A 27,536-nucleotide genomic window follows, 5' to 3' on the forward strand; every position below is an offset into this window, starting at 1 on the left:
GCGGGAGCGCCGCCACACTCCCAAGCGGCGCACTCTCCAGTGCGCCACCGGGCCGGCCCTGTATTTACCCTTCTTCTTGTGATGATGTGAAATGACAAAATGCCTACATGATGAGATAGGTACTATGACATAGAGGTAGGCTACTATTGATCATCAGCTTCGGGTGACCCTAGATAATTGAGCCGTGACAACATCCATGGTTGAATGTCAGGAGCAGATGATGTAGATGACTAATGGGTGAGTAGCTTTTACAGTGTGGATATGCAGGACAAAGGAATGATTCATATCCCATGTGAGATGGAGTGGGACGAAGAGGGATGGGGCTAGATTTCATCATGCTACTTAGAATGGCACACAATTTAAAATCTATGAGTTGTTTATTTCTGGAATTTTCCACTTAATGTTTTCAGACCATGTTTGGGGATAACTGAAACTGCAAAAAATGAAATCACAGTTAAGCGGGGATTACTGTATTTCCAATTTGTATATATATTTTATATACATTTCTTCTAGTTGAAGCTTAAAAAAAAAAATCTCCCCTTTTCAACCAGAGATGATGTGAACTCATAGTAAGGGAAATATTAATACATTTCAAATTTCCCTGCCATGACACTAAATCCTGGGGCCCATCAGGTATCCACAAGATGTATGGTGTCATTTACATAAGAAAAGTACAGATCAAAGTTAAAAATTTCCCCTTGAAACCTCAGCACACAACTCATCCTAATGTGGAAACATAACTAATTTCTGGAACCTAGGTACCCAAGAAAAAGGATCAACATTGTACTTTATGCATTTATCACATGGTTTATATTTTTAGTTTCATAAATAAAAATAAAGGCATACACCAATTAAGTCAGTTACGGAATACAAGCTAGACTGCCACAGGACTTTCCTTTCCCTCCAGGTCATTTTCCTGTCCCCAAAGAAACCAAAGTAATGAAAAAAAATTTTTTTGTACTAAAGACAACATTTAGAAGAACAAACCAAACAAAAGCAGAAGAGGCTACCAGAACTTTATGCACACATTTCTTGCACACTCATCTGCTCCGCTTCCAGGTGTCTCATCATTTGGTTTCTGCAGGCCCCAAAATCATTTACCAGAAGAGTGAATGCATAGACTCAAGGGAAGAAATTATAGTATAGTTGTTTGTAGTTATTTACATTCTACTGGAACACACATGAGGTAAAAATGTTGGGAATTGGAAAGTGTAAAAAAAAAGATAACCACCCAATGGTCTGTCTGAGAAAAAAGTACTGCAGAGAAAATTAAGGCAAACATAATTTAATCAAAATACAAACTGTTTCCAGCACACCAGGATATAAAGGTAAATATATCTGTACAAAGCAACCTGCTCAATCATGTAATGTACGAATTGTCTTTTTATTCCAACCCATCTAGCAACTTCCTCTGGGATTCTTCTTACTGAAAGTTATGACCTTCAGTAAACCTGACTTCACCTAAAATGTTTCAGATCACAGTGCTGCCAGAACTCTGAGGGTTCCTAATTCTAGATTCTTGCCTCATGATCCTTCATATAGGAACGACATACTCTCATTACCAGATGGGCTCTCAAAACACATGGGCTAGTCTAGTGGGGAATCCAATTGTCATTTCCAGATGAAATCAGTAGTACCTAAAGCACTTACACCAGAGAATTGGGTAACAGGATATGATAGGGTTTAAAAAACTATGTACTCTTTTAGATAATTAATCCAAATCTTGCCCAAACCAGCAATGATCCAAACTTGTTATCATTAAATATCAAAAGTCATACCCAAGGTAAAAGGGAAGTGACTACATTTCTTTATCTCCTGCCTTGATGAGTGCCTGGGACTCATCAAAGTATCTGTTAGTACAGTTAAGATTCAATGATTTCAGACAATTTAAAAAGAACATGAACTACTTTCCAAAGGAAATCGGAGAGTTTTTAGTGTGGTAAACTTTTACAAAAATGAAATTGCATGTATCCAGTCTTTATCAAATATTTATTAAGTACAAACTGTGGGCCAGGTACTGGTAGCCTTCTTTGATTATCAATTCACTCTGAAGATTCCAAAGCTTTAACCTGTATTATAAAGGCATTATTCCTGGAAAATGAAAATGGTTCTCAGATCACTGCAGAAGAGCAAATATTAAAATAATTGAGAAAATCCTTAAGACAACACTGAGTTACAACTAATGCATTATATAGACTAATTCTTTGTGGCAGTGAATATAAGACTAGATTGTCACACAGGTCAGAAAGTAAGAAAAAGCTACAGTGGAAGTTTAACTTGGACAAAAATGTTGCATGAACCAGACTTCCAACACAGACAGGTCTTAATCTAACCAGTAATTATATAATGCCAGAGGACTAAGGGATCACTTGTTACCTCAGTGTACTTAATCCTACTTTCTTATCTAGAAAACAGTATTAATTTAAAAAAAAAAAATCTTCCATAAGTATATGACAATCCACATATATACAGCATATCCTTTCTCTTTTGCAATAGAACTATATTAATTAGAATTTTACATATCGGATCATATTGTCAGTGGAATGAGGAGAAATTAAAACAAATGAAAACTAGTCTGTATGATCATTTCCATTAAAATGATCCAAAGGCACTTCAAACTCAGTATGTTTAGATCTCTAAAGTTTGAACTTTTGTATATTATTTAAAAAGAGGAATCAGACTTTCTATTTATTGTACTATGCATAATATACAGTGAAACTCAATCTCAAGGCAGCTCTCCCCATCAAGAAATGGAATTTATTTCTCTACCCTCTGAAGGTAAACTAACCTTGTGACTTGCTTTGACCAATAGCAACCTAGCAGAAACAACATGTGAGTTGTCTCAGGAGATAACACTGTATACTACATAAAATGAGAAAAGTAATAGGCCCAAGAAGAAAAGCTGAGAACACCAGAATGTAAAACAGAAATGAATGGAGAGATAAGAGCTCTAGAAGCCAACAGATAAAGACCATTACCAAATGCAACTGAGAAGTTCAGGTCTACTGTGTTGTTGTATTAAATTAGGTAACTCATGTAAAACACTTATGTCTAGCACATAGTAAATGCTCAACAAAATTGTAGCAAACAGTAATAATATTATAAATATATTACCTGATTATTGAGTGTATAGTGAAGGCCAATAGAGAATCTAGTGGCTATGAATTTATCTACTGCTTTTTCCAACAAAAATAATTTATAACCTAAATTAAGTAGATATTATTGTGAGTGGACTAGGATGCTTATATCTCATGTGTCCTTATAAGCATCTGCAGGTAGATATGTCCTCCTTCTGGATGTAATGTCTATAATTCCTAAAGTTCTAGTTCTCCTAAGGCATTTTTCCACAGAACAATAAAGAAGCTGCTAAGTGGGGCTCTGAGATGAAAAGACTGAAAGCAAAGCAACCCAAACAAATTTTTACAACTATATAGCATCCAATGTCTGGGACTGAGGGGAATGATATTGGCAAACCGCAAACCAGCATGAAGAGAGAGGTTTGTAGGTTCAAGACATAGTTGTGCATAACCAAAAATTTTGCCAAGTAGCAAAAACCCAAAGATGCACTTTATGTATTTAGTAGAGAGGGCTCATGGGTATTGTCATTACATCGGTACACATACACAGTGGATTATCTGCTAACAGCTATTTTTGAAAAATTGAAAGCAAAACATATTCTATCAGACAGAAGTTCAACCGTGTTACCCAGACTATTGGTATTATCTGAGCATCAAGACTGAGTGATGAAATTTTGTACTTTTTCTACTTATATAAGCATTGATAAGTTGATGGGAAAGATCATTTTTGCCAAATCCTTAAAAGAATTTCACTGTGTACTACAGTGTAGTATTGTTGATTTCATGATTCTTAGCATGTGAAATACTGATTATTCTAAAACTCTCAAAACCAGTACAAGTAGATTTTATTCATGTGTCATTGAGAAAACCAGAATTATCAACATCATTTTTGGGGCTTGAAAATAAATACCGACCTAATAGGAATAACGCCCAGGGCAGAATTTTTACTGTGGAACCTGGACGACTATCCAGTATGTTACATATGGCAAATATCAAACCTTAAATTTACTCAAATATACATGCATCACAGTTCCATCAACTGAACAATGAGTCTCAAGTACCCAGGGAATTCTGCTCTCAGCTAGAAAACAAAGAATAGGAGGAAAGCTTAACCCAAAGAGATCAGAGATTTTTCAAAGCCACAAACCATGCAAGATAAGCTATGTAAAATGAGGATGGCAGGCAGGGCCACCAAACAAGGCCACAGTGACTGAGTACTGCCTAAATCCTGGAGTGATATCCACATGGACTCCCTAAAGCTATGCACTGTTGTGCCCATGCTGGCAGGAATTCATGGGGGTCTTCAGCTCTTGAAGTTGAAAGAAAATTAAAAAAACAGATAAACAGTTTTAACTGTTTTTGCAGGAGAGAAACCAGAAGATGACAAAAAAGTATTGAAGAACATGCTCAAGACATTTCAACTATTATTTTCCTGCTAAGTTGGGAAGTCACAGTCTGTCCTGAAAGGTATGTCTAAGTATAGCTTTGGCCTCAAGTAGCTCCCAAGTGAGAGGCTTTTCTGGAGTGCCATAGTCACTCTACAGCACTGTTACGCAATAGACTACAAGAGTATCAATAGTTGTGCAAAATAGGGCTACATACTATCACCTATGTGGACATAACGCCATGACTTTGCTTCTTCACAGGTGTAACAAAAAGTACCCTTAGAGAAAAACAGAGGGATAAAAATGATGAATGGCTGTTGATTTTCAAACGTAACCAACTTTTCATGGTCTTCAAGATAAAAACATATCTTCTGAGTTGAAATGCTAATCTGTGCATCCGCTTTTTAGGCCAAGTCATAAGAAGATAATAACATCTCTAGCTATGATTCACAGTGTTCTTCTAAGTGTACTCTGATCAAACTTCAAGTTAATATAATTTACCTGCCAAGATATGCACTTGCTCAAGATTTTAATTCTAAAATTACAGGTAGGGATATAAAAGGCAGAGTTTTAAAAATGTTATTTTCCTCTTTAATTTCATGAGTTATGTTTTCTGCATTATTTAGCTGAAGAAACCAAAAGGAATAGGTGAATGGGAGAGCTATGGGAACTTAAATTCCTTGATGCACAAAGCATACGCTTATAGCTATTTCTTTATTATATTTCTAAGCCTTACAAATAAATATTAAACATTAACTAGTTCACAAAATGTTTGGTTAGGGACCACCCTTCCCCACAGAGGGTATTTTTTTCTTTTTTTTACAGGTAGTAAAGGCAATAAAGTTGGCATTTTTAATACTCATCAATGATAAATCACTTTTCAGACTAAATAGTTTTTACCATGCTCTACTATTGTTTATCTTTTACATTTTCATGGTATGCAGGCAGATTCAATTCTGATATGACAGAAAACCCATAATGACCACTCTATACAAAACCTCAAATTCTCATAGCATTAAGTTACCTGTTTTTCCTTTAACCCTATCATTATTTACCAGGAAAGATTGTATCTGTAAAGCTATTTAAAACCATAAATCTTTTGACAGTTTCTTTTACAGAGGTGACATGGGAAAAAGAAAGGATAGCATTAAGAAAGACAAAGGATTATTACAAGGAGCACCTGAAATGCAGGCTCCCCTACCCCAAATGCAGTGCTATTTGGATGCTCCATGCTTGTCTCAGCGCATACTTACAGGGAAAAGAAATATGAGTTACTAATTTCAAACTTAAAAATGCCAGGAATGTAAAAATTGGAAGTTCCAACTTTTATCTGAAATTGAGTCAAAGACATTTCATTAAAAAAGAAACTATTACATTTAGATAGGTGTGAACTTGTCAAGATGGAATTTTAGATTTCAAATATACACAGATACAATGCTTTGCTTTTGTGAGTTCATGAAACTAATCGTACTCATGTTATGACTCTGAGAAATAAGAATGAAATAAGCCATGTGTTCAGCAGTGTTTTTTTTGCTAAAGCAATGGTTTTTAAACTGCTCTCCAGTCTCTGAGGTACCTCTAAGGTCACAGCACTGGGAGGAGGGAAAGGTACGTAGGTGGGACAGGCCCCCAACCAAAGCAGATTCATTCTTATCTCTTTTATATAATGGGCCTGGACCTCAATTTCTGAAATACTTGACACTACTAAGATGTACTTTTCTAATGTTTAACATTTAAGATTATCTTTCATAAAATAGACATGCATATTAAAGTGGAAGTCTGTATACTCCTAACACAAAGAGTCATTATAAAGCTATTAATTTGATGATGTCTCTTCAAATTGACATCTTAGAATTAAGGATAAAATATAGAACTTATCCTAAAGGGTTGTTGTAAGACATAAATGAGACAACGCTTACAAAATTTTAGGTAATAACAGTGGTGGAGAGATTATTTCAGTTGCTCTTACTAGGTTTTCTAATATGCCCCTGCATGAGAAAATACTTTTCCATGAATCTTTTTCTACTACATACATGTTATATATCATAAAGTATATAAAGTTGCCAGTGTATAATATATAATAAGTTGCTGTTTAAAAAAAAAAATTTATATGTGCACGTGTGTGCACACATGTGTGTGAGTAAATAATTGCTATTTTCTGAAAAAAGTTAGATGAGAAAGAGTTAGTATGAAGTTCATGGGTCAGATAGATCCTATCTTGAGGAAGCTTACAATTCAGCAGCTGGGGATGACTATGGCACGGTGTTTTGAGTGGGCTCCTATGGCCCATGCAGTATAAGAATGAGGTTCTTAAAAAGTAGCTAGATATACTGATTCTGAGGACATTTAATTTTATCACACTGAAAGTTACATGATTTGTATATTTCTGTAAAATAGGAAGATTTGACTTCATTTCAGAGCCTGTGGAAGAATACTTTTTTGCTAAAAGATATGTAAACACCTTTCCTTTTGCCACAAACATCCAGATGAATGTTAGCCTGAAGAAAGAATATGACTGCCAAAAAGAAACAAACAGATACACAGAATTTTAGTTACAACAGACAGACAGGTAGCATCACAAAGTAAAAACAAGCATTTTGGTAAGCAAATTGGAGGATCAAAGCCCTCTTTGGAAATTAATTTTTAAGAGCTCCATTCTTAAAGGCGACATTGAGGAAGGAAACACTCAAGCCCTGAAGCTTTTTACTCAACACTCAAGCTTTTTACTTCAAGCCCTGAAGTAAAAAGAGGGCTTGTAGACACAAAGACTATGAGATGATACTAAGTGCAAAGACACATGGCTGAGATTTCAATGTGAACCAGAATGTTTCCCATAGCCATACTGGAGGAATGAGCAATTATCACAAACTATTACAAGAAACATATGTCAGTAAAGTCTGCTAGCTTTATTATACTGTGTGCATTCAGATATTTTCAATAGTTTTCCTCATCATCTGAGTTAAGAAACCCATTTTAGCTTAAAGTTACCAATGTTATCTGGTCCAGGTGGACGGTAACTCATTAGTCAAGATTCTCAAAACCAACTATTACTGATTTCTGTCCTAACGAAGCTTTCAAAGAAGCGAAAAATCTAGGTATAAAAGAAAAATATGCAAGGTGTTACGGGATACACAGTTGTGGTATCTAATCCAGGCTAGAGGTGGTTAGAAATAGCTTTCTGGAAGTGATAGTATCTAGCCAAAATCAGAAGAGTAAAACAAATAGTTCCATGGAGCTGCAACTGTAAAACAAACTGTTCCTAAATACTGTAACCCTGCATTCCTCATCCAATAAGATAATTTGTACCTATGGAAAGGACGGCCTTTCCAATAAATGGTGCTGGGAAAACTGGATATCCATGTATAGAAGAATGAAACTAGACCAGTACCTCTTGCCATATACCAAAATCAACTCAAAATGGATTAATGACTTACATATAAGACATGAATCTATAAAATTCCTAAAAGAAAAAAAGGGGAAACACTTCAGGATGCAGGACTGGCAAAGACTTTATGAGTAAGACCTCAAAAGCACAGGCAACAAAAGAAAATACAAACAAATGGGATCACATCAAACTAAAAAGCTTCTGCACAGCAAACAATCAACTGAGTGAAAAGACAACCTAAAGAATGGGAGAAAATATTTGCAAACTATACATCTGACAAGTGATTAATATCTAGAATATATAAGGTACTCAAATAACTCAACAGTAAAAAAACAAGTAACCTGATTAAAAAATAGACAAAGGAGCTGAATAGGCAGTTCTTAAAGGAAGACATACAAATGGTCAATAGGTACATGAAAAATGCTCTACCATCACTAAGCATCAGGGAAATGCAAATCAAAACCACACTGAGATATAATCTCACTTAAGTCAGACTGGCTATTATCAAAAAGACAGAGCATAACAAATGCAGGAGAGGATGTGGAGAAAGGGGAACCCTTCTACACTGCTGATGAGACTATAAATTAGTGCAGCCATTATGGAAAACAGTATGGAGATTTCTCAAACAACTATACACAGAACTGCCATATGATCCAGCAATCCTACTGCTGGATATTTACCCAAAGGAATGGAAATCATCATATTGAAGGGATGCCTGTACTTCTATGTTTACAATAGCCAAGATATGCAACTAACCTTGGTGTCCATCAATGGAAGACTGGATAAGAATAATGTGGTATATATATACACAGTGGAATACTACTCAGCCGTAAAAAAGTATGAAATTCTGCCATTCACAGCAACATGGATGAAGTTAGAGAAAATTATGTTAGGTAAAATAAACCAGGCACAAAAAGAGAAATACCATATGTCCTTACTCATAAGTGGGAGTCAATAAATCTTATTTTTCTACTACTTGGCCTTAAGTGAAAGCAAAGAGCTGACCTAGATCTCAGAGGTGACAAACCTCTGATGGACCACTAACAGTTAACTATTGAAGTCACATGCTCTATTACTGAAAATATAGCAACATAACACAATCAGATTGAAGGGTACAAAATTCAAAGGATAAACAGCTCCTCTCTTCCTTTACCCCTCAACTACAGGAATAAGAAAAGAAAAGAAAAGAAAAGAAAAGAAAAGAAAAGAAAAGAAAAGAAAAGAAAAAGAACAATCACAATAATATGATGAACTTTCAAAAGGAGAATAGAATTGTGGTTATTAGAGGTGGGGAAGGCAGAGGAGAAGGGAGGTTAGTGAGAAATTGGTTAAGGGTCACAAAGAACGATTACATTTTGTAAAGATGAGTATACTAGTTATCTTGATTTGATCATCACATATTGCACACAGGTATTGATATTCAACTCAGTACCCCACAAATATGTATAATTAAGTATGTTTCAATTAAGGAAAAAAAGATAATTTGTCCCTATGGGGGGAAACAGTGGCACATTTCCTTTAAAATGTCACAAGGGAGACAACAGAAGCTCTGCAGTTGATAGGCAATGGGAAAAATTTTTTAAATTTATTTTTTGTGTGTGTGACCGGTAAGGGGATCACAACCCTTGGCTCAGTGTGGTCCACACCATGCTTAGCCAGTGAGCGCACTGGCCATCCCTATATAGGATCCGAACCCGCGGCCTCAGCACTCCCAGCGCCGCACTCTCCCGAGTGAGCCACGGGTTTGGCCCCAAGCATGATGTTTTAAAGACAAAGTTTTACGCAGGAAATTAAAATGATAGCAGGTGAATCTTCAATCTTTAATAAGCTTATGTAAATGAAGACTTTTAATAAAGTCAGCAAACAAAGTCCACGGGTCTCTTTGGAAGTGAGGAAATAAACTGAACAATCCCCGAAACAAAGACGAAGTCAGTCTCCCAGATTAAAAAATGTTATTTGTCAGTCTTTTGCTTAAACTCACTTGAAGTGTCCAAATTAGTGATTAAATAAAAACAAAACAGATGAATGTAGACTCTAAGTTACATTGTCCTCTAGTACTAACTTCCATTTGGCATCTGTTAGTTTCTTAATACAGGCACAGGACCCTGGCAAAAACAAACATCCATTTCTGGTCTAGTCTTTGTTCATCCCTTGCATTGCTTGATACCACTAAATGAACTTCCAATTTGTACTATAAAAAGGAAAGCACGAGAGGGAGAGTAGAAAAAGCAAAGGTGAATGTTTACCATCTATATTAAACTCCAAATGAGAGCTTGTCTGCTATTGTCACTCAAATATAAATGTGTATTTTTTTCTACTGCCAACTGTTCATTCTCTAGAGTTTTTGTAACAGGTAGGACATGACCTATTCTATGGGCATTCTTAATAGTCAATTAAAAGGCTCTGGTTTACTCTATGAGACCTATAAGGTGGCTTTGTTAATCTTGGGAAAATGCATGATAGGAAAAATAACTGTAGGTTAGGTAAATTTGAAGTTTTAATTTCTATGATCTGAGTATGACCGCTGGGTGTGTAAGTGCACATAAACGTGATGTGGGAACAGAAAAACCTACAAAACTTAGATAAGCCATGTCAGTGTAAAAAGAAAAATTATTTTAGGTTGCTCTGTATTACTTTACTATGGTATGTTGTTAGGTTTTTGTAAATTTTTTTTTTTCATTGTGCCACCAAAAAGAGATTTGCTGAATATATAAAGGAACACACTAATATTCATTTGGAAACTAAAATCTTCAGATTAACTCTTGGCTATAATCTTTGACTATATCTGAATCAAGTTTAAAAAACAATCTTCATTTTCATATTCCTTTATTTTGGGGGAATGAAATAATACCTATTTCAAATCTTTTACTTATTGTCTTTATTATGAGTCCTTTCTTCCTTAGGAGCATGCTCTCAACTAGTGTTCATTTGCCCAATTTCACTCCTTTTTGATCTTGCACACATTATACAACTTATCCACAGGAAAATTTTACCAACAAGTGTTAAAAGATAACAAAATACAACAGTTCATCAACAAGGAAGAGAAAGTGAATCACAGATTCTGTCACTTCATGCCTTTTCAGTTATTCTCAATAGTGTTTGGTTCCTCTGCTCCCCCGCCCCCCTTTCTAGTCACAGGTTATTTTCACAATAATGATGCTGTCAACCTGGGAAATGCATTTGGGGAAAAAGATGGGTTTTGGTGGGCTTGATACAAATTAAGTACTAAGAAACATAGAATTTCATAATGAGAGAGATTGGAAGGTCTATCTAAGATGGATGCCTGACGTCTTCAAAATTGAAAGTGCAATGTCTTAAGTTCCATACTTTCAAATTATAAAGTTTTATGGATAGGCCTTCTAATTTTTTTGAAAATGATTTTCAAAATTTTGAAATCATTGTTGATTGTTGATTTATGAAGCTCTTTTCAAAGACTTTTTTCCCCAAAGCCTTTTTTAAAAAAAATGATCTAGTTTGCTTACAAGATTGACTTAAAGATACAGATTGCTTAAAACAAAGAGGAACAATGTGAGCTCTTATTAGAGCAATGTGAAATATTTAAGATGGCCATGGGTAGGATGATTGTCAAGTTGGTACAAATCTGTCAGTGTTTTATAGAAAAAGCAACTAGGGGTTCCATAGGAGGTGACGGTTATTTTATTCTTTACGAATGCATGAATCAACAACTCACTGCATATAATTGCTAAGTAAACTTGACTTCTAATTCCAAAAATATTAATATAGTCTTAACTAGAATCAAATAAAGAACAATGTGGGGGCATAAAAACATTAGTCCAACAGAATCCCAAGAGTTTAGGGCAGTATTTCTATGTAACCTAGATGCGATTTAAGATGTTTCACAGTTTTTAAATCTGTTTTCCCCTAATTTCCTCCTAGGGGTAAGTAAGAAAGAATCATGGTCTATTCATGTTAGGCTTTAAGTTCTTCTAATGAGGGCAGAATTACCAAAAAATGATTCTGTTTTGTTGCTTTGTATCTACCAGGATATATCCTATTAGATATGTTTGTAAGAGACATGCTATCAATAAAAAATCCCCAATTCTCTTTTAAGGTTAAAAAAATAGAAAATAAAATGTGTAAAAAAAAAAAATTGCTTGCTTTAAAGTTTGGCCTTACTATTTTACAATGACATAGCTGTGTTTTCTGTAGACAATTTCCCCTAACATTGTTTCTGTATTGTTTAAAAATACAATAGGTAACTGTGCAATGTAAGTCATATATTGGAAATAAAACCTCAGAATTTTAAAGACAGAAAGACTCTCAAAAATGATTTTATTCAATACAAAAAAATTAAAATATAAAGAGGGTAAGACTTGCCCAAGGCAACAAAACTACTTAGCAGCCAAGCTTAGAGAATGAGACTCCATTACATCATTGCCAAGATGATATGACAAGGTTTGTGAATTAAAACATTAAAAATATAAGATCGTCTCTCTGTAAAATACTTTTATTTGAAATTCTCCTTCCCTATTATTTATTACCTCCTACTACAGTTACTTTGTGTTTTAAAACATGGCTATATAGTACTGTCACTGTCTGGTGTGTGATCTACATATAAAATACTGCATGTGCCCAAGTTAAAATTGCTCTTGTTGCATAGGGAGTCCCAGTTTCTGAGAAGAATGTTTTTCTATTCATGCAGGTAGGAGTGTATGTTTCAAATACAGTAGCATATGTTTAAAAAAGAGAGAGAGAGAGAGAGAGAGAGAGAGAGAGAGAGAGAGAGAGAGAGAGAGATTTAGTTTTTTGAGGGAATAATTCTACTCTGCCATTAAAAGATAGAAATCCTCACAATTATAAATGAAGGCCCAAAAATAAACTGTTGAGCAAATATGATGATTTTTATCTATAAACATTTTTAAAAAATTGTATCCAAACAAATCTTTTTCTACAGAAAACCCATATTTATTTCCTTGTTAAATACAAATTTCTTTTGAAAGAAAAAATTGATAATTAATTAAAATTAAAATTTTCTTCTCTGTGAAAGACACTGGAGAATGAAAAGCAAGCCACAGACTGAGAGAAAATCTTCGAAAAACACATTTCTGATAAAGGACTGGTATCCAAAATATACAAAAAACTCTTAAAACTCAACAATAAGAAAACAATAAGAAACCTAATGAAAAAATATGCAAAATGTATGAACAGACACCTCACCAAAGAAGATATGTAGATGGCAAAATAAGCATATGAAAAGATGTTCAACATCATATATCGCCAGGAAACTGTAATCTAATAAGGAGATACCATTAAATGAATGGCTAAAATCTAAGACCCTGACAATGCCAAATTCTGACAGAATGTGAAACAACAGAAGCTCTCATTAATTGTTGATGGGCATGCTAAACGGCACAGCTATTTTTGAGGACAGTTGGGAAGTTTCTTATAAAACTAAACATACTCTTATTATACGACCCAGCAATAGTGTTCCTTGGCATCAAACCCAAAGAGCTGAAAACTTAAGTCCATAGAAAAACCTGACCAGAAATGTCTATAGCAGCTTTATGCATATTTGCCAAAAACTTGGAAGCAACTAAGATGTCCTCTAATAGGTGAATAGATAAACAAACTGAGGCATATCCACACAAAGGAATATTATTTAATAATAAAAAGAAAAGAGCTATCAAGCCACAAAAGACATGGAAGAACCATGTGCTAGTACATGGTGCTAAAAAAAGAAGATTCCAACTATATGACATTCTGAAAGGGGTAAAACTATGGAGACAGTAAAAAAGATAAGTGGGTGCCAGGGGTTTGCAGGGAGAGAGGGAGGAATGGATAGGTAGAGCACAGGGGATTTTGGGGGCAGTGAAACTGTTCTATATGACACAGTAAAGGTGGGTACATGTTGTACATTTGTCAAAACACACAGGGTGCACAACACAAAGAGTGAACCTTGATGTAAACTATGGACTTTAGTAAATAATAATAATATCAATATTGGCTCTACAATTTTAACAAATGTACCACAATGATGCGAAATATTAATAATAGGGGAAACTGGGGGATAAGGTTAGTGGTATATGGGAACTCTTTGTATTTTCCATTCATTTTGAGTAAACCTAAAGCTGCTCAAAAAAGCCTATAAATAAATAAATACATAAATCAATCAACAAACAATTAAAAATGCCATGTAAGAGATACTTGTAGCTACTACAGGCCGATCTTTTAGTACGGTAGATTAAACTTTCCTAATTCTTCTGGTGCGACAAATATTTTGAAGATAAAATTCCCATACATAACTTTCAAATTATAATAATGTATCACTGAAAAAAGAAAAAAAAATTTGGTTCTCTGATAATAGAAAACAGTACTTGTCAGATTTTGGAATCAAATGACCAGAAAAATAGGGTCTTAAGCACGTATCTCCTAGATTTAGGGGGATGGGGGTGACCAAATATATTAAATATTTTCTTTTGAAATTCTTTATTTGGTAACTTCTACATATATTTTCTAAAAATTTCCATAGAATGTCTAATAAAGAAAAGCTTTTTACAAAAGGCAGACATAGATTATTAATTTTATTCTTTAGCTCAGTTGTCTTTTTGGTATGTATATGGGAAACTCTAATTTCTTGTATTTTTAACTATGAATTTCCTCTTAAATTGGGGCCTTCACACCAATATCCTTTTAGGAGCAAATCCATGTTATCAAATAAAGTCTTCCAGATTAAAGGGGAGCTGTCACACTGAAAGTTAATGTGAGGGGCCCTGGGATCCTCCCTGCTATGCTCCTATCCCTTGGCCTGAGACACCCCTGAGGAACCCAAGGGCTTGAAGAGACATGTTTTAAACCCTCTAAAATATAAGGACTTTGCAATTAAAAAATCAGTTACTCCAGAATTTTCTATGCCTATTACCTATCCTTTTAGCGCACACTCCAAAGTCCTTGATGCTAATAAGTCTCAGTAAAATACAACCACAGTGTTTAAAATGAGGATAGACTAATACCAAAGAGTCAATAAAGTACTGTATTATGCAATTTAATTACAACAATGTGATTGCATACAACAGAAAAGATTGTAAGTTCTTCAGCAAACTGTAAATAGCTTTATTTATGTACACTGGATCCTTTTTTATGTAAAAATTTGTGGTGGAATAAGCCAAGAAACTTTGAGTCCTTCAAGTATCTCAAAAGTCAGCAGAAAAGGAAAGACAAAAGGGATTAAGAACAAGAAAAGCTATGGGAAGCAGTCCAGAAGACTTCTTGAGTTCTATTCAATTGACTTTTTTATATAACCTGAAAATCCACCAGTTAGAGATTCATTTGGGAAAGTAAAGTTTTTTTTTTTAAATGCAGATACTTCTAAGAATGATCCTGATTTTTTTGGCTTTATAGTGAATTGATTCAATCAGATTGTTTTCTTACTGGACAATTGATTAGGATTGTCAAAAAAAAAAAAAAAGCATTTAGAAAGGTCTGGACGATGCTGGGGGTGAGGCAGGGAACTTGGAAGTTGAAATGTAAAAAGCTACAGAAAGATAAACTGAGATAAACTTTGTCTAATCTAATCTTGCACAGGCTGGCTCTGTGCCTAGAGAAGAAAGAAAACCCCCTTTTCCTTTTGTTGCCCCTAATAGTGCATGTTCTCCTGCATCCAGGATTTAAAACTCAGTCTACTGCTGTTAGATTACCTACAATTTCAGGGAACTAGCCTGGGAACTACCCTGGAAGCATTGCTTCTAGAAATAAATGTATTCTGAATTCTCAAAGGCAACTTGCAGTAAATTGTTGGCTAACTAGGAATTGCCTACAATCATCATCTAATTCTTACAGACAATTCGGGCTGAAATGAATGACAATAAATTAACAGGAATTATCTTTATTAGCTGCCAAAAAAGAAATCCCAAACATAACATGACCTCAGCTATAATGATGTGAGCTGTTTTGGACTCTCTCAGTCAACTTGGGCTGCCATAACAAAATGCCATAGACCATGTGGCTTAAGCAACAGAAGTATAATTTTCTCACAGTTTGAAGGCTGGAAGTCTTAGATCAGGGTGCCAGCATGGCTGGTTTCTGGTGAGGCCTCTCTACCTGGCTAGCAAATGGCCACCTTCTCATTGTGTCCTCACATGGCCATTCCTTGGTGTGTGCACATGCAGAAAGAGACATCTCTCTCTTCTTATAAGGCTACCACCAATCTTAGTGGATTAGGATCCCACTGTTATAATCTCATTTAACCTTATTTACCTCTTTATAGGCCCTATGTCTAAATACAGTCACACTAGGGGTTAGGGCTTCAACATATGAATTTTGGGGGCATACAGTTCAGTCCACAGGAGACTCTATAAGCAATTACCACTGGGAGAAAGAAAGAAAACTTCAAAATTATTTTTATTTATTTATTTTATTTTATCAATATACAATTTAGTTGATTTTCATGTCCCTTTACCCCCTTTACTGAATCCTTCTTCCCTCTCCCTCCTCCCACCCGTCAATTAGGCACTGATTTCTCTCTTTTTAAAAATTAAGCCTGTAGCTTTCTCTGTGATAAATAAAACAGAAGCAATATTCTTTTCCTTTTCTGCATTTCGTGTGTCTATTACATGACTACAAAGAAAAATTATACATTGATTGTCTTAAGTATTGGTTATCAAAGAAGAAAACTTACAATCTTCATGGGTGGATATCTTGCGAGGCATGATCACTTTATTCACTGAGCTATATTTAAACACAGCTTTACAGACATATTTGGTTCAGGCAGCAACTCAACTGATTCTTCAAATATCTATAAAGTTATGTTTAGGTCCCTTGGAGGTCCTCAAGATGTATCACTACCAGAGAAGCAACAATAAAAGTTCAAAATAATATTGGACATAGTTATATAGTATTTTATGCCATAGGATATTATAGAAAAAGTTATTATAATGAGGTCTTTTGGTACTAATTTTATACCTAAGAGTGTTTGCTTGACCTATTATGTTTTTAAAGATTATGGCAAGAAGTTAAACCTAAGCAAACTAGACACAATTCTTGCTTTTAAATGTAAAACCACCCCCTAAGGATTCTTTTGAAGGGAATAAAAATATGCCAAGGGGCTACGTTTGCTACCACTGAAAGAGTATCTTGTCCAAATGCCAAAAATAGTGTGATTTTTTAAAAATGGCAAAGTGGCATGCGTATTATACCTAATATTTTTTTTTCTCCTAAATGAACAGGGAAGGTTTCCTATCAATATAAAAGCAATATAAAGCCATTTTCCAGAATTTAATAGTAAAAAAGGGAGCTAGCTATTATTAAAAAAACATCAGAAATAATATTTGGAGGTTAAAAAACATAAATAAAACAACGACAAAAGAAAGCCCTGCGAAACTTCATAATTCTTCCTACTTTTCTTTATAGGCTAAGGCACAGTTAGATTCTGTTTTTAAATTTCCAAAACTTAATGAAATGTATATTAAGAACAAGTTAATTACTGCATTGCAACTCTGAGCAACCACTTTATAGAGTTTTAGCAATATTTTAATAGAATGACATCTTTCAGAACTCAGAATTACAGTTATTTAAGGATGAGGAATGAGAATATGCCCATTGCAGCTATCATACACAGAATGATAGACATGTGGTGCTTCTGTCCTTAGCAGTGGAATTCTGAACCTTATCTAAATACTTGGGTCCAATCTTAACCTAAAAGAAAGGACATGGTAATTAGGTATGCTTCCTTCCTAAACGACTATTCTGGTAGAAACAGAAATCTTCAACTTTCTAAAGTTGCTAGGTTCACTTTTTTTTTTAAACAATATTTATGTTTTAAAAATAAGTTAGAATTAAAGTGTAGGGGAGAAATAGGTATTATCTAAAGAATAGGCTGAAATAGGGATATTATATAGATACTTTGTTAAGAAACATTAGCTTTACACATTTGAAAGGTAAAAAATAGTATACATCTTTAACAAGGAAAAATAAAAATAGGGATTACAGATGTTTATAAATATAAACCAGCTAAAATAAATGCTTCATGTAACTATGAAATATAGTTTGAATTTAAAGAACAAACCATTAAAACTCAAAACAAGACATACATATGAAGCACTCATTATAAGTATTCATAAAATATATGGCAACAAACCATGGAAAAATTAGGCAAATTGTAGTTTTTTATATTAGAGATCAAATTGAATTTGCTAATTATAAAAATACAACAAAAATGATTTATTAAGCACTTGCTATGTGTTTACTAGGATAAACACATATGAATTATCTCATCTAACCTGGACAACAACTCCTGGAAGTAGGGACCTTGCTTACCTTTACTTACATATGAGGCAACTGGTCACGAAGCTAGAAAATGGGCAGACCTGGCATTTGGATTTAGCTCTTTCTCATTCCATAAGCCATGTGTTTAACCATAATGCAATTTCACATAGTAAAAACTGTTCTTAAAGAAGAAACAATTTTCACAGGTATTGGTGGCATCATACTCTTCATATAGACATCAATTAGAATTATTATAATTAGCTTTCCAGTACTTCAAATAACCAAACAAAAAAACTGACCTTCCCAGAATCTGTGCTACAAAGGTAACAGTATGTTTACACGTCCTTTTTTATTTTTTCTTTTGTGGCTGGCTGGTATGGGGATCCAAACCCTTGACCTTGGCATTATCAGCACCATGCTCTACCAAGTGCACTAACCAGCCGGCCCTTACATTTTTTTTTAATCATATCTCCTCTCAAGTTGATAAAACCCCTAAATTTTATCACTCTATAGAAGATGAAAAAGCACAGATTATATGGTTTGTACAAGAATTTGGTAGAACCAACATGAGGACATAGACAAGACTGAGAATTTGGAAGAGGAGAAACAAGGTGGAATGTTAAAATGCTCAAATCAGCATGACCACTGGCTTGAGCTTGAGTAATTCTCCATAGATACAGATTTACCCTAGATACCAGCCTTGGGGGCTGGATTATCAGGTAGGTCTTGACTAACTTGTTGCCTGTAATACTTCTATAGATTTAAGATGCTATATGAAGTTTGCTGCTAGCCAGATTCTCATTGAACATCCATTTCCTTTCTGAATAATGCTTACTTTTAAAAAAAAAAAAAAAAACACTAGGCCTTAGACTCTCTGAGCAGGTAAAACTTTTATTTTTTTTCTTTTTTTTAAATTGAATTCATGACTGATTATACATATTTTGGGGGTTCAATGTTGACATGTGTTGATCAAATCAATATTACTATTATATATATAGTTACAAATTGTACTTATTCTTTATGCCTCTTGTCCAATCTCTCCCTATCCCCCTCTCCCTCCCCCCTCCCACCACTAATAACCCTAGATTTCTTCTATCCCTCTGAAAGAATAATGGTTACTCTGTTGATTTATTGCCTAGATGATCTGTCCAATGCTGAGAGGTGTGTTCAGTTCCCCCAATATTATCATAGAGCAGCTGCTTCTTCTGTCACTCTGGAATAGGCTTTGTGGAGAAAGACATCCTCTTTTCTTCGTCTCTGCTGATGACTTTCCTTGTGCCAATGTACTCCGGTGGCTGGTGGATCATCTGCATGGTGGTTGTGATGTCTAGCCACTTTCATGGCAGCGTGGTTACTGTGGTGGCTATGGTGGGCCACCCACATGGAGGTGATGTTTTTGGCATGCTCCTTGGCACTGATGGTGTGCCTGGTTACAGACAGGGGGGGTCCGGTTCCCAGCTGCAGACCTTGGGTCCCCTAGCAGTCTCTGAGTTGCTGTTGGTGTGCCTGGGCCAGAACTAATTTTTTGTCCTTTGCTTATTTCTAAAATGGGGGAACTTCCAGTGAGAACCAGTACTTGAGCTGTGTGGTTGAGCTAAATTGCTGCTTTGCTGCTGCTTCCCCAGGAAAGCCTTTTTGTGCAGCTCAGGATTTAATGGTTGACTTTATAGGTACTTCTGGCTCTCCAGAGACCCAGTGCACCTGGGTTGTGTAGAAACTCTGATCTGGGCCTGCGCCTTTTCATCAAACTGCACCCCATGCAATTCTATATTCCTGACCTGTCTCCTCCGAGTGGTCCTGTGCTGATTGGGGGGTGGATCAGCTGTCCTTGCTGTGTCCCAGTGATCCAGAGATCTTCCGGTGGGCTCATCTCACCCACTGCCTGTGCTCCAAACACTTCCCATGGGACAGGCTTTGTGCCAGTCCCTTGCAATGACTCACCAGCTCTGAATAGCTCCTTTTTTCAGTTGTTCTGGCTCCTCGCCCCTGTGTGGGTCTATGGGAACCCTATTAGTGATCTCGCTGTCCTGGGGGCCACCAAGGCCCGCTTCTCCTCTGCTGCTTCCAAGCAACTCCATCTGAAGGGCACAGCTGCGGCTCCTGCCGGCTCCTGCTGGCTCCTGCTCCATGTGCTCAGCAGCTCTGGCCTTAAAGTGGCTGCAGCCTGAAACATTCCGGGCAGTTTTTTCTTTCTCTCAATCGTGGCTTCTCCCACCTTCATGAACTCCGTAGGTCTCTCCTCCTCTTCCCCTGAGCTCTAGCGGTCTCAGTTTGGCTGTTGTTGCATTTTTATAGTTGTAAATTGGTTGATTTGTGGGAGAGAGCGATGTTCGGGACCGTCTATTCTGCCATCTTGACTGGAATCCCAAAACTTTTATTTCTATTCAGTGGAAAGTTGTTAAAGTTTGCTTAAAAGAATTTTATTAAAATCTGAGTTCTATGTGCTGTCAGATTCTTTTAAAGTTCTCATTCTTCCGGTGCATGATTAGGATCTCTAGGCCACAGAAGTAAGTAGTTAAAGGCACTAAGATCCCAAGATCTTAGGTTTCTAGAAGGATTGTAAAAGAAGCATAACCATGTAACATATCCCTGGAGGTCCAACCCCTAAGAGATTCCTTATACAATTTACTTAATCTATGACAGGTATACGAGTATAACTACAACAGATTTTTAACACTAAAAAAAAACCATTCAGACCCATATACCCACCTCCTTACTAAAAGATGAGAAGTGAGTTACAGAAATGATAAATGCTTTGGCCAAACTTATATTGTAGTAAATACCTAAGGTGGGTCTTGGCTTTTGCCAAGTGTTTTCACTTAGCATGTAGATCATAAATTACAGGGGAAGGGGTAAGAAGAAGGCTGTAGGACTGGCTGAAAAGTTAAAGTTCTAAACATCTTCTTCTAATACATGCTGATTTTTGCTCTGAAAGACTTTCATAATTCATTTACAACAGAGTAGCCATATTTTAGCCACTGAACAGAGCTGCAGGGGTAAGATCTTCATCCTAGGAATTTATTCAAAGTTACATGTTACATAATATGGCTCAGAGGACATAATCCACCTGACTTTCAGTATTTTGGTAATTCATATCAGGTGCTATACCTCATGGCAGGTTTAAGGTGCTAATGTTGCACAAAAGACATGTTTAATATTCCCAATTTATTTTTGTCCAAGGACTCCTGAGGCAAATCTTAAGGACACAGAAAGCAGTTTATCTCTTTGAGATATAAAATCTAAATTTGTTTATTCAATGAACATGTATCAACTCTATATGAAGTAACTGTGCTAGGCACTGAGAGGGACCTAAAGGTGCATAAGACAAAAATAAGACAGCCTTGTACAGATGTAGTTGTGCCCACACAAGGGTGCCCAGCTAAGGGGGACAAATAGGGACTGAAATGTGGCTTCTACTCTCCTTGACAAGCTTTTTGCTGTAACAGGAAACTGTCACCAAGTGGGGTGAAGGAGCACCTTTTCTGAATTCATATAAAAGTGCTTAGTAGGTTAGCTAGTGGTGGCTTTGGACACAAATGCTACCAAATCTTTCAATAACACAAACCTGACCACAACACTCCTTATTGTATTTTTCAATGGTTCTCCATTGCTCAAAGGAGAAAAGCAAGATATCCACGTTCCTTCACATTTAAGTCTGACCTATTTTTCTGCTTCCTTTGTTAAAGTTAAATACATTTCACTCTAAATTTTCAGAAAGCTTTAAGTTCATGTAAACTTAGTCTATTTATCCCTATTTTATTAAAATGGTCTGTCTTTCCCTGAAGTTGCTTTTGTAGTCTATGCTCTTCTGGGTCTAACAATCCTACTACCTTCCATACACAGACTCTTTCTTCCAGTCATATCCAACTTTTAACTGATTCTAGACACATCATGTTCTTTCATGCATCTCTGCCTTTCTATCTGCCAGGAATATTCTACTCAGGGGACTCCTATTCACCCATTAAGACTCAGGTCAAATATTCCTTTCTGAGCATCAACTGTCACTTTTAATGCCAGCTAGTGTGGGTTATTCTCTCTTCTTTCTCCCATAGTCTTTGCATGTCACTAGATCATGTCACATAAACATATTATATAGAACTTAGATGTTTATATGTCTTTACCTCTAAACTGCAAGTCTTATTCATAAAACCCAAGAAATAAAATAAATGAATAAAGAAAAACAAAGTTCCTAACTTCAAGTAGCTTACACCTTTTTAGGAAGATGGAAACAAGGTAAAAGACAATTACCACAAGAGAAATACATTTAAAAATGGTAAAGATGTTTCATATCTGCTGTTTAGTTTGCTAACTCACTATCCATAAGACTAGGCAAACCTTTATCAAAGAGTCAGAGATGTCGGGCCGGCCCGGTGGCGCACTGGAGAGTGCGCCACTTGGGAGCGCGGTGGCGCTCCCACCAAGGGTTCGGATCCCATGTGGAGACCCGTTCCCGCTCACTGGCTGAGTGCGGTTCGGGCGAAACACCGAGGGTTGCGATCCCAATGCCGGTCCCCGGTACGGGCGCGACACTGAGGGTTGCGATCCCGTTACCGGTCAGTAAAAAAAAAAAAGACAAAAAGGAAAAAAAAAAGTCAGAGATGTCAAAGGAACTACAAAACAGTTTCAAAGACTGTTTTGTTGACTCAGAGGCAAGAAGAGATCATGAGGAATCCTTCAACAGGAATTGAAAGATCTGATTTCTGGTCCTGGATTTGTTACTTATTTGCTGTGGAACCTCAGACAAGTGAATTGCATTTGCTTGCCTTTAGTTCTTTTGCTATACTACTGCTCTTACAGAGTGAGGGTACTTCAATAGATGATGTATACAAAAAGACAATTAAAACTACAAAGTGCCATTTTAGTGAATGCTTTGCTGGATTCCAAGAAGTGCAAGACCTGTTTTCTACCCTAGAGAATCTTTGTTTGGGGAAATGAGGCAGCTGCTCATGTTGTAATAACTACAAGGAAAAAATATGCTAAGAGCTAGACAAGTGTAACAGAAATAAGTGTAAAGGAGTTCAAAGGACAGGCCATTTCTGGGTGGTGTGGTCATGATGGATTAGTGATAAAGTAGTGATTTCAATAAGTTAGAATATTTTGAAATTACTGTGTACAGATATAAAATTTTAGGGTAAAAGCAGAAGAAAGAGTGGAGAGACAACAAAGAAGATCTCAAATAAGAACAGTAGACCAGTGAATTATAGCAGCATGCTTTCATAGAGCAGTTTCTGATTAGGGGGGAAAAGTAGGTTGCAGACAGTATACACGAGGTTGCTAAGTACTGTGGTGCTCTGCTTCACTTTGAAGACAGGTACACCTTTGCCAGCAGTTTTCTAACAACAGAGAGTTTAAGACCAGGCCAAAGGGTGTCCTGTCCTGCTTTAGGATCTTTATTCATAGCTCAGATGTGTTGTTAGATAGACTGGTCAGAGAAATAGTCAATCTATACCAGATTCTAATACACTGATCCTGATTTTTTTAGTTTGGGGAACACTGTCACAAGAGACTTCATTCATGTAGGAAGAGCACAGACATTCTAAGTGGCTTAATTGCTCCTTATGTTTCCACTGTGTGGGAGAAAAAGAGAAGATGTCAGAAGGAATGTTAATCAGCAAGAAAGAAAAGTAATTTAAGGCTCTCCTTTTATCAGCTATAATAGCTCAAGCATGGTGAATAGAACCCTTCTTGAATTAATGGGGCACACTAGAAGGTGATTGTTTTTATGTCAAGCTGGCATGAAGACCTTGAGCTATTATTAGACCCAGAAGGGCATAGACTACAAAAGCAACTTCAGGGAAAGACAGACCATTTTAATAAAATAGGGATAAATAGACTAAGTTTACATGAACTTAAAGCTTTTTGAAAATTTAGAGTGAAATGTATTTAACTTCAACAAATTATTTAAAAAGACTTTCTAGGTTCACAAGATTACACTAAATAATCACTATATTAAGCAAATTCTTACATTTTAAAGAAAAGGATAAGAGGCAAACAATTATTTAGCTTTCAGATAAATTATATATCTAGTTATTTAGGCAATGCAAAACATATTACCATCTTGTAGCAATATCATCCAATATTTCAGTGGTAAATATAAATATTGAAATGAAAAGAGGAAGAAAGGATGAATGGAAATAACATTTATGAAGCTCTCTTTATACATCATGTATTGTCTCTTGAGCATTTACATCTGTTATTTCATTTAATCCTCAAAACAACTTCAGTCACATAGACATTTTATAAATGAGCCTACCAAGGTTCAAAGGAGTTAAATAATTGCCTGAAACCACCCTGGAAGAAAAGAGTTAAGATTCTATTAAATTTTACTCAACTGCAACATTAAAATCCCCCCCCACACACACTTTATTGCCTCTCCTGTAATTTGAATCCTTAAGTTTTGTTTTTGTTTTTTTCAGCTGGCTGGTAGAGGATCTGAACCCTTGACCTTGGTGTTATCAGCAGAATCCTCAAGTCTTGATATATGACATAAATGGTATGATTGCCTATATAGTATTTATAAAATATATAGCTGATACCTGGCTGTTAGAGATATTACCAATTTCACTTAATGAGATAATCACTAAAAGGAGGTTAACATCCAAATGCAAATAAAAATTTAACCCAAGTTTTACAGATATCAGTTTTTGGCCTATGTCAGGAGATTCTTATACAGAAAAGAAATTAGGTATCTCACTCTTCACCTCTGTTCCTAAGCATAGGGCACACAGGGTAATGAGGCCAGGTATGGCTTTCATGTGCACATATCTGTGATAGCTGATTTCCTGTCAGAGATAAACTTTTCCAAAAGTAACCAGGATAATTTGGTAAAAGACAAATGAATAAATGAAGTGGAATCTGCTATAGATCACTTAAAAAACAAAAATCAAAGCAAAAGAAAACAATAGCTAAAACCTAAAAAGACCTCTTACTTCCTCCTAAGCTGAATTCCCATCTGCTTTTAAATGGCAACATGTTTTTCCATTTACTGAGAGCTATAGCCAAGAAGCCAAAGACAATGAGGGCCATAGCCACCAAGGGGAGTGAGTGGTGGGTGGCAGAGATGGCAGAAGGACACTGTTGTGTCAGCCTTTCCTAGGAGGCTGCTCCCTAGTGACTGCTTTCCCCTTCCAGCTGGTGACAAACTTCCTCTTGGGATCCTCCTGAAGCTTTTAAAAATGTTTCAATTTTCTGTGTACCCTTCTCCAGGGGGAAAATGGAGTAACTCAGAGAGTGGTATAAGGAGCTATTTTAAACATCGGACCTATATTAGCTTTTATGGAACAATGTTGATCAGGCAAAATAAATCACCAGGTGAAAAGAAAATATTTTTTAAAGTAACATCCCCTTATCCCAGTTATTAAAAATACCAGTATTATCTCCATCTCAATCATTCTCTACATTTTAATTAGAAATAAAAATAAAAAATACTCACTATACTTAAACGTTTTGTTTCTAAAAAACAATTACAGTGCCAAGAATTTCCTCATCTCCAGCTCACCTGGCCAAATTCTTGTTCATACAGCTAAAAGTGTACAGTTAAATAAAATTAATTTTACATAAACTTGAATGTAATATACAACTGTCCTGTGAAGACAACTAATTGTTCACTATTTTCATTCTTATATCAAAAGTGCCCAAAGAGACACTCCAACTCCGAGAAAGTGGCTGTGCCTGTAGCAGGGTGTGTGCCTACATTATGGCTCTTTCTATGACAAATGAGAAGCAGAAATCTATTTTTCCTAAAAATATTTTTTTCTCCCTCTCTCCCCCAGTTTGTTTGTTAAACAAGTACCATGTAGTAGGTTCTGTGCTGAAGGATATGGCCTTAGCCTGGGGAGGAAATAAGTTACGTCACAGTTTGTAAAGCATTGAGTTTGTAGGAGTTGAGTGACTGAGGTTCTGCTTTGAATTCATTTTACTATAAAAAAAAACAAAAACAACCAATTTTGGCTTTCAAACATTGCAGCACCATTTTCATTCTGATGAAAAGACAAAGAAAGACAGAAAGAGAAAAAAAGATGAGATCTTATATTTTTTCTAAAGCTAAGTTTTACCTATCCTAAAATCTGTACTACATAAAAACTACCCAGCTGGTACAATATTTGTTAGCAACAAATGAGTTTTTTCCTTTCAGCCAGACAGAATCTCACTGGCTTTTAAAAAACAATTGGGACATAACAGAGGTCATTTAAAATGCAATTTAACTTAGTGATTATCTGTCATGCAGTACATTTACTATAAGATTTTTTAGTATATCATTTAAAGGAGCTGGAAGCAAGCAGTTACTTTCTTATAATGACCCCAAGCCACTGCGTCCCTCCCACCAAGCTATTTTGAGAACTATCTTACCTCTGCTCCTGAATATGTATCAGTTTGGAGGACGAGTTCATCCAGGTCAACCTCTTTACTCACTGGCATAGAGTGAAACTGCAGGTTAAATATTTCTCTTCTTGTTGCTGCATCCGGTAAAGGCACATAGATGATTCTATCAATTCTTCCAGGTCGCATCAAGGCCTATAAAGAAGATGGGGTAACATGGATTTACCAGGCTCGGATTCCACATGGGAAGCAGTCAGGGAAAGAAGATGTCGAGAATCTCATATATAACCCACTATTATCCATAATTAATAAATAAAACAAGTACTGAAGATTTGATAATCCATTTCAAAGATACAAACAATGTCAAGAATACTTTTCAAGGGCCGGCCCGGTGGCGCACTGGATGGTGTGCCGCTTGGGAAGCGCGGCGGCGCTCCCGCCCGAGGGTTCGGATCCCATGTACAGACCGGCTCCCGCTCACTGGCTGAGCGAGGCACGGGAGCAGCACCGAGGCTTGCGATCCCGTTGCCGGTCCCCGGTCCGGTACGGGGGCAACACTGAGGGTTGCGATCCGTTGCCGGACACGGAAAAAAAAAGACAAAAAAAAAAAAAAAAAAAAAAAAAAAAAAAAAATAGAAAAGCAATATTTCTGGGAGGCTTTTTGCTTCTCAGTAACTATCAGGTAAGTAAAATTCTGTATTAGAGAAATGTGCATATGATTTGCACTCATTATATCAAAAGGAACTTTTGTAACTTCCTTCAATAACTCTGAACTTCCCTAATATTGTATTGAAGGTTAATGCCTAAATTATCCTGGGACTAATGAATTTACTTATTTAGAAGGCTTTATTGAACGTGTATTACATACTAGACATTGTTCTCAGTACCAGGAAAAAATACGAATAAGATAGGTATGTGTAAAATTGACTGTGGTGATGATTACAGATGTCTGTGAATATACTAAAAACCAATAAGTATGTGAAATGGGTGAATTTTATAGTATGCAAATTATATCTCAATAAAGCTGTTTAAAAAAAAGATATAGGTCTAAAATTTGTGTGTGTGTTTGTCTATTGAGGGAATGGGGCAGCTTTTAGCTGGAGTAGTAAGAGAGAGCCTCTCTGAGGTGTGGTAACTTATGAAGATACC

General features: G+C 36.0%; 1 protein-coding gene across 1 annotated transcript in view; it reads right to left on the reverse strand.

Annotated features, from left to right (window-relative positions):
• LOC103594238 (spermatogenesis-associated protein 5-like) overlaps positions 1-26,578 on the reverse strand; it is a 61,484-nt gene extending 34,906 nt beyond the window's left edge. The window contains exon 1 of the mRNA XM_008577445.1: positions 26,418-26,578. Coding sequence (XP_008575667.1) covers positions 26,418-26,576 — 159 coding nt within the window. The 5' untranslated portion in view covers positions 26,577-26,578. The remainder of the gene's footprint in view (positions 1-26,417) is intronic.
• Between the last annotated feature and the right edge of the window lie 958 nt (positions 26,579-27,536).

Source organism: Galeopterus variegatus, unplaced genomic scaffold (assembly GCF_000696425.1).
Source record: "Galeopterus variegatus unplaced genomic scaffold, G_variegatus-3.0.2 Scaffold1512, whole genome shotgun sequence".
NCBI lineage: Eukaryota > Metazoa > Chordata > Mammalia > Dermoptera > Cynocephalidae > Galeopterus > Galeopterus variegatus.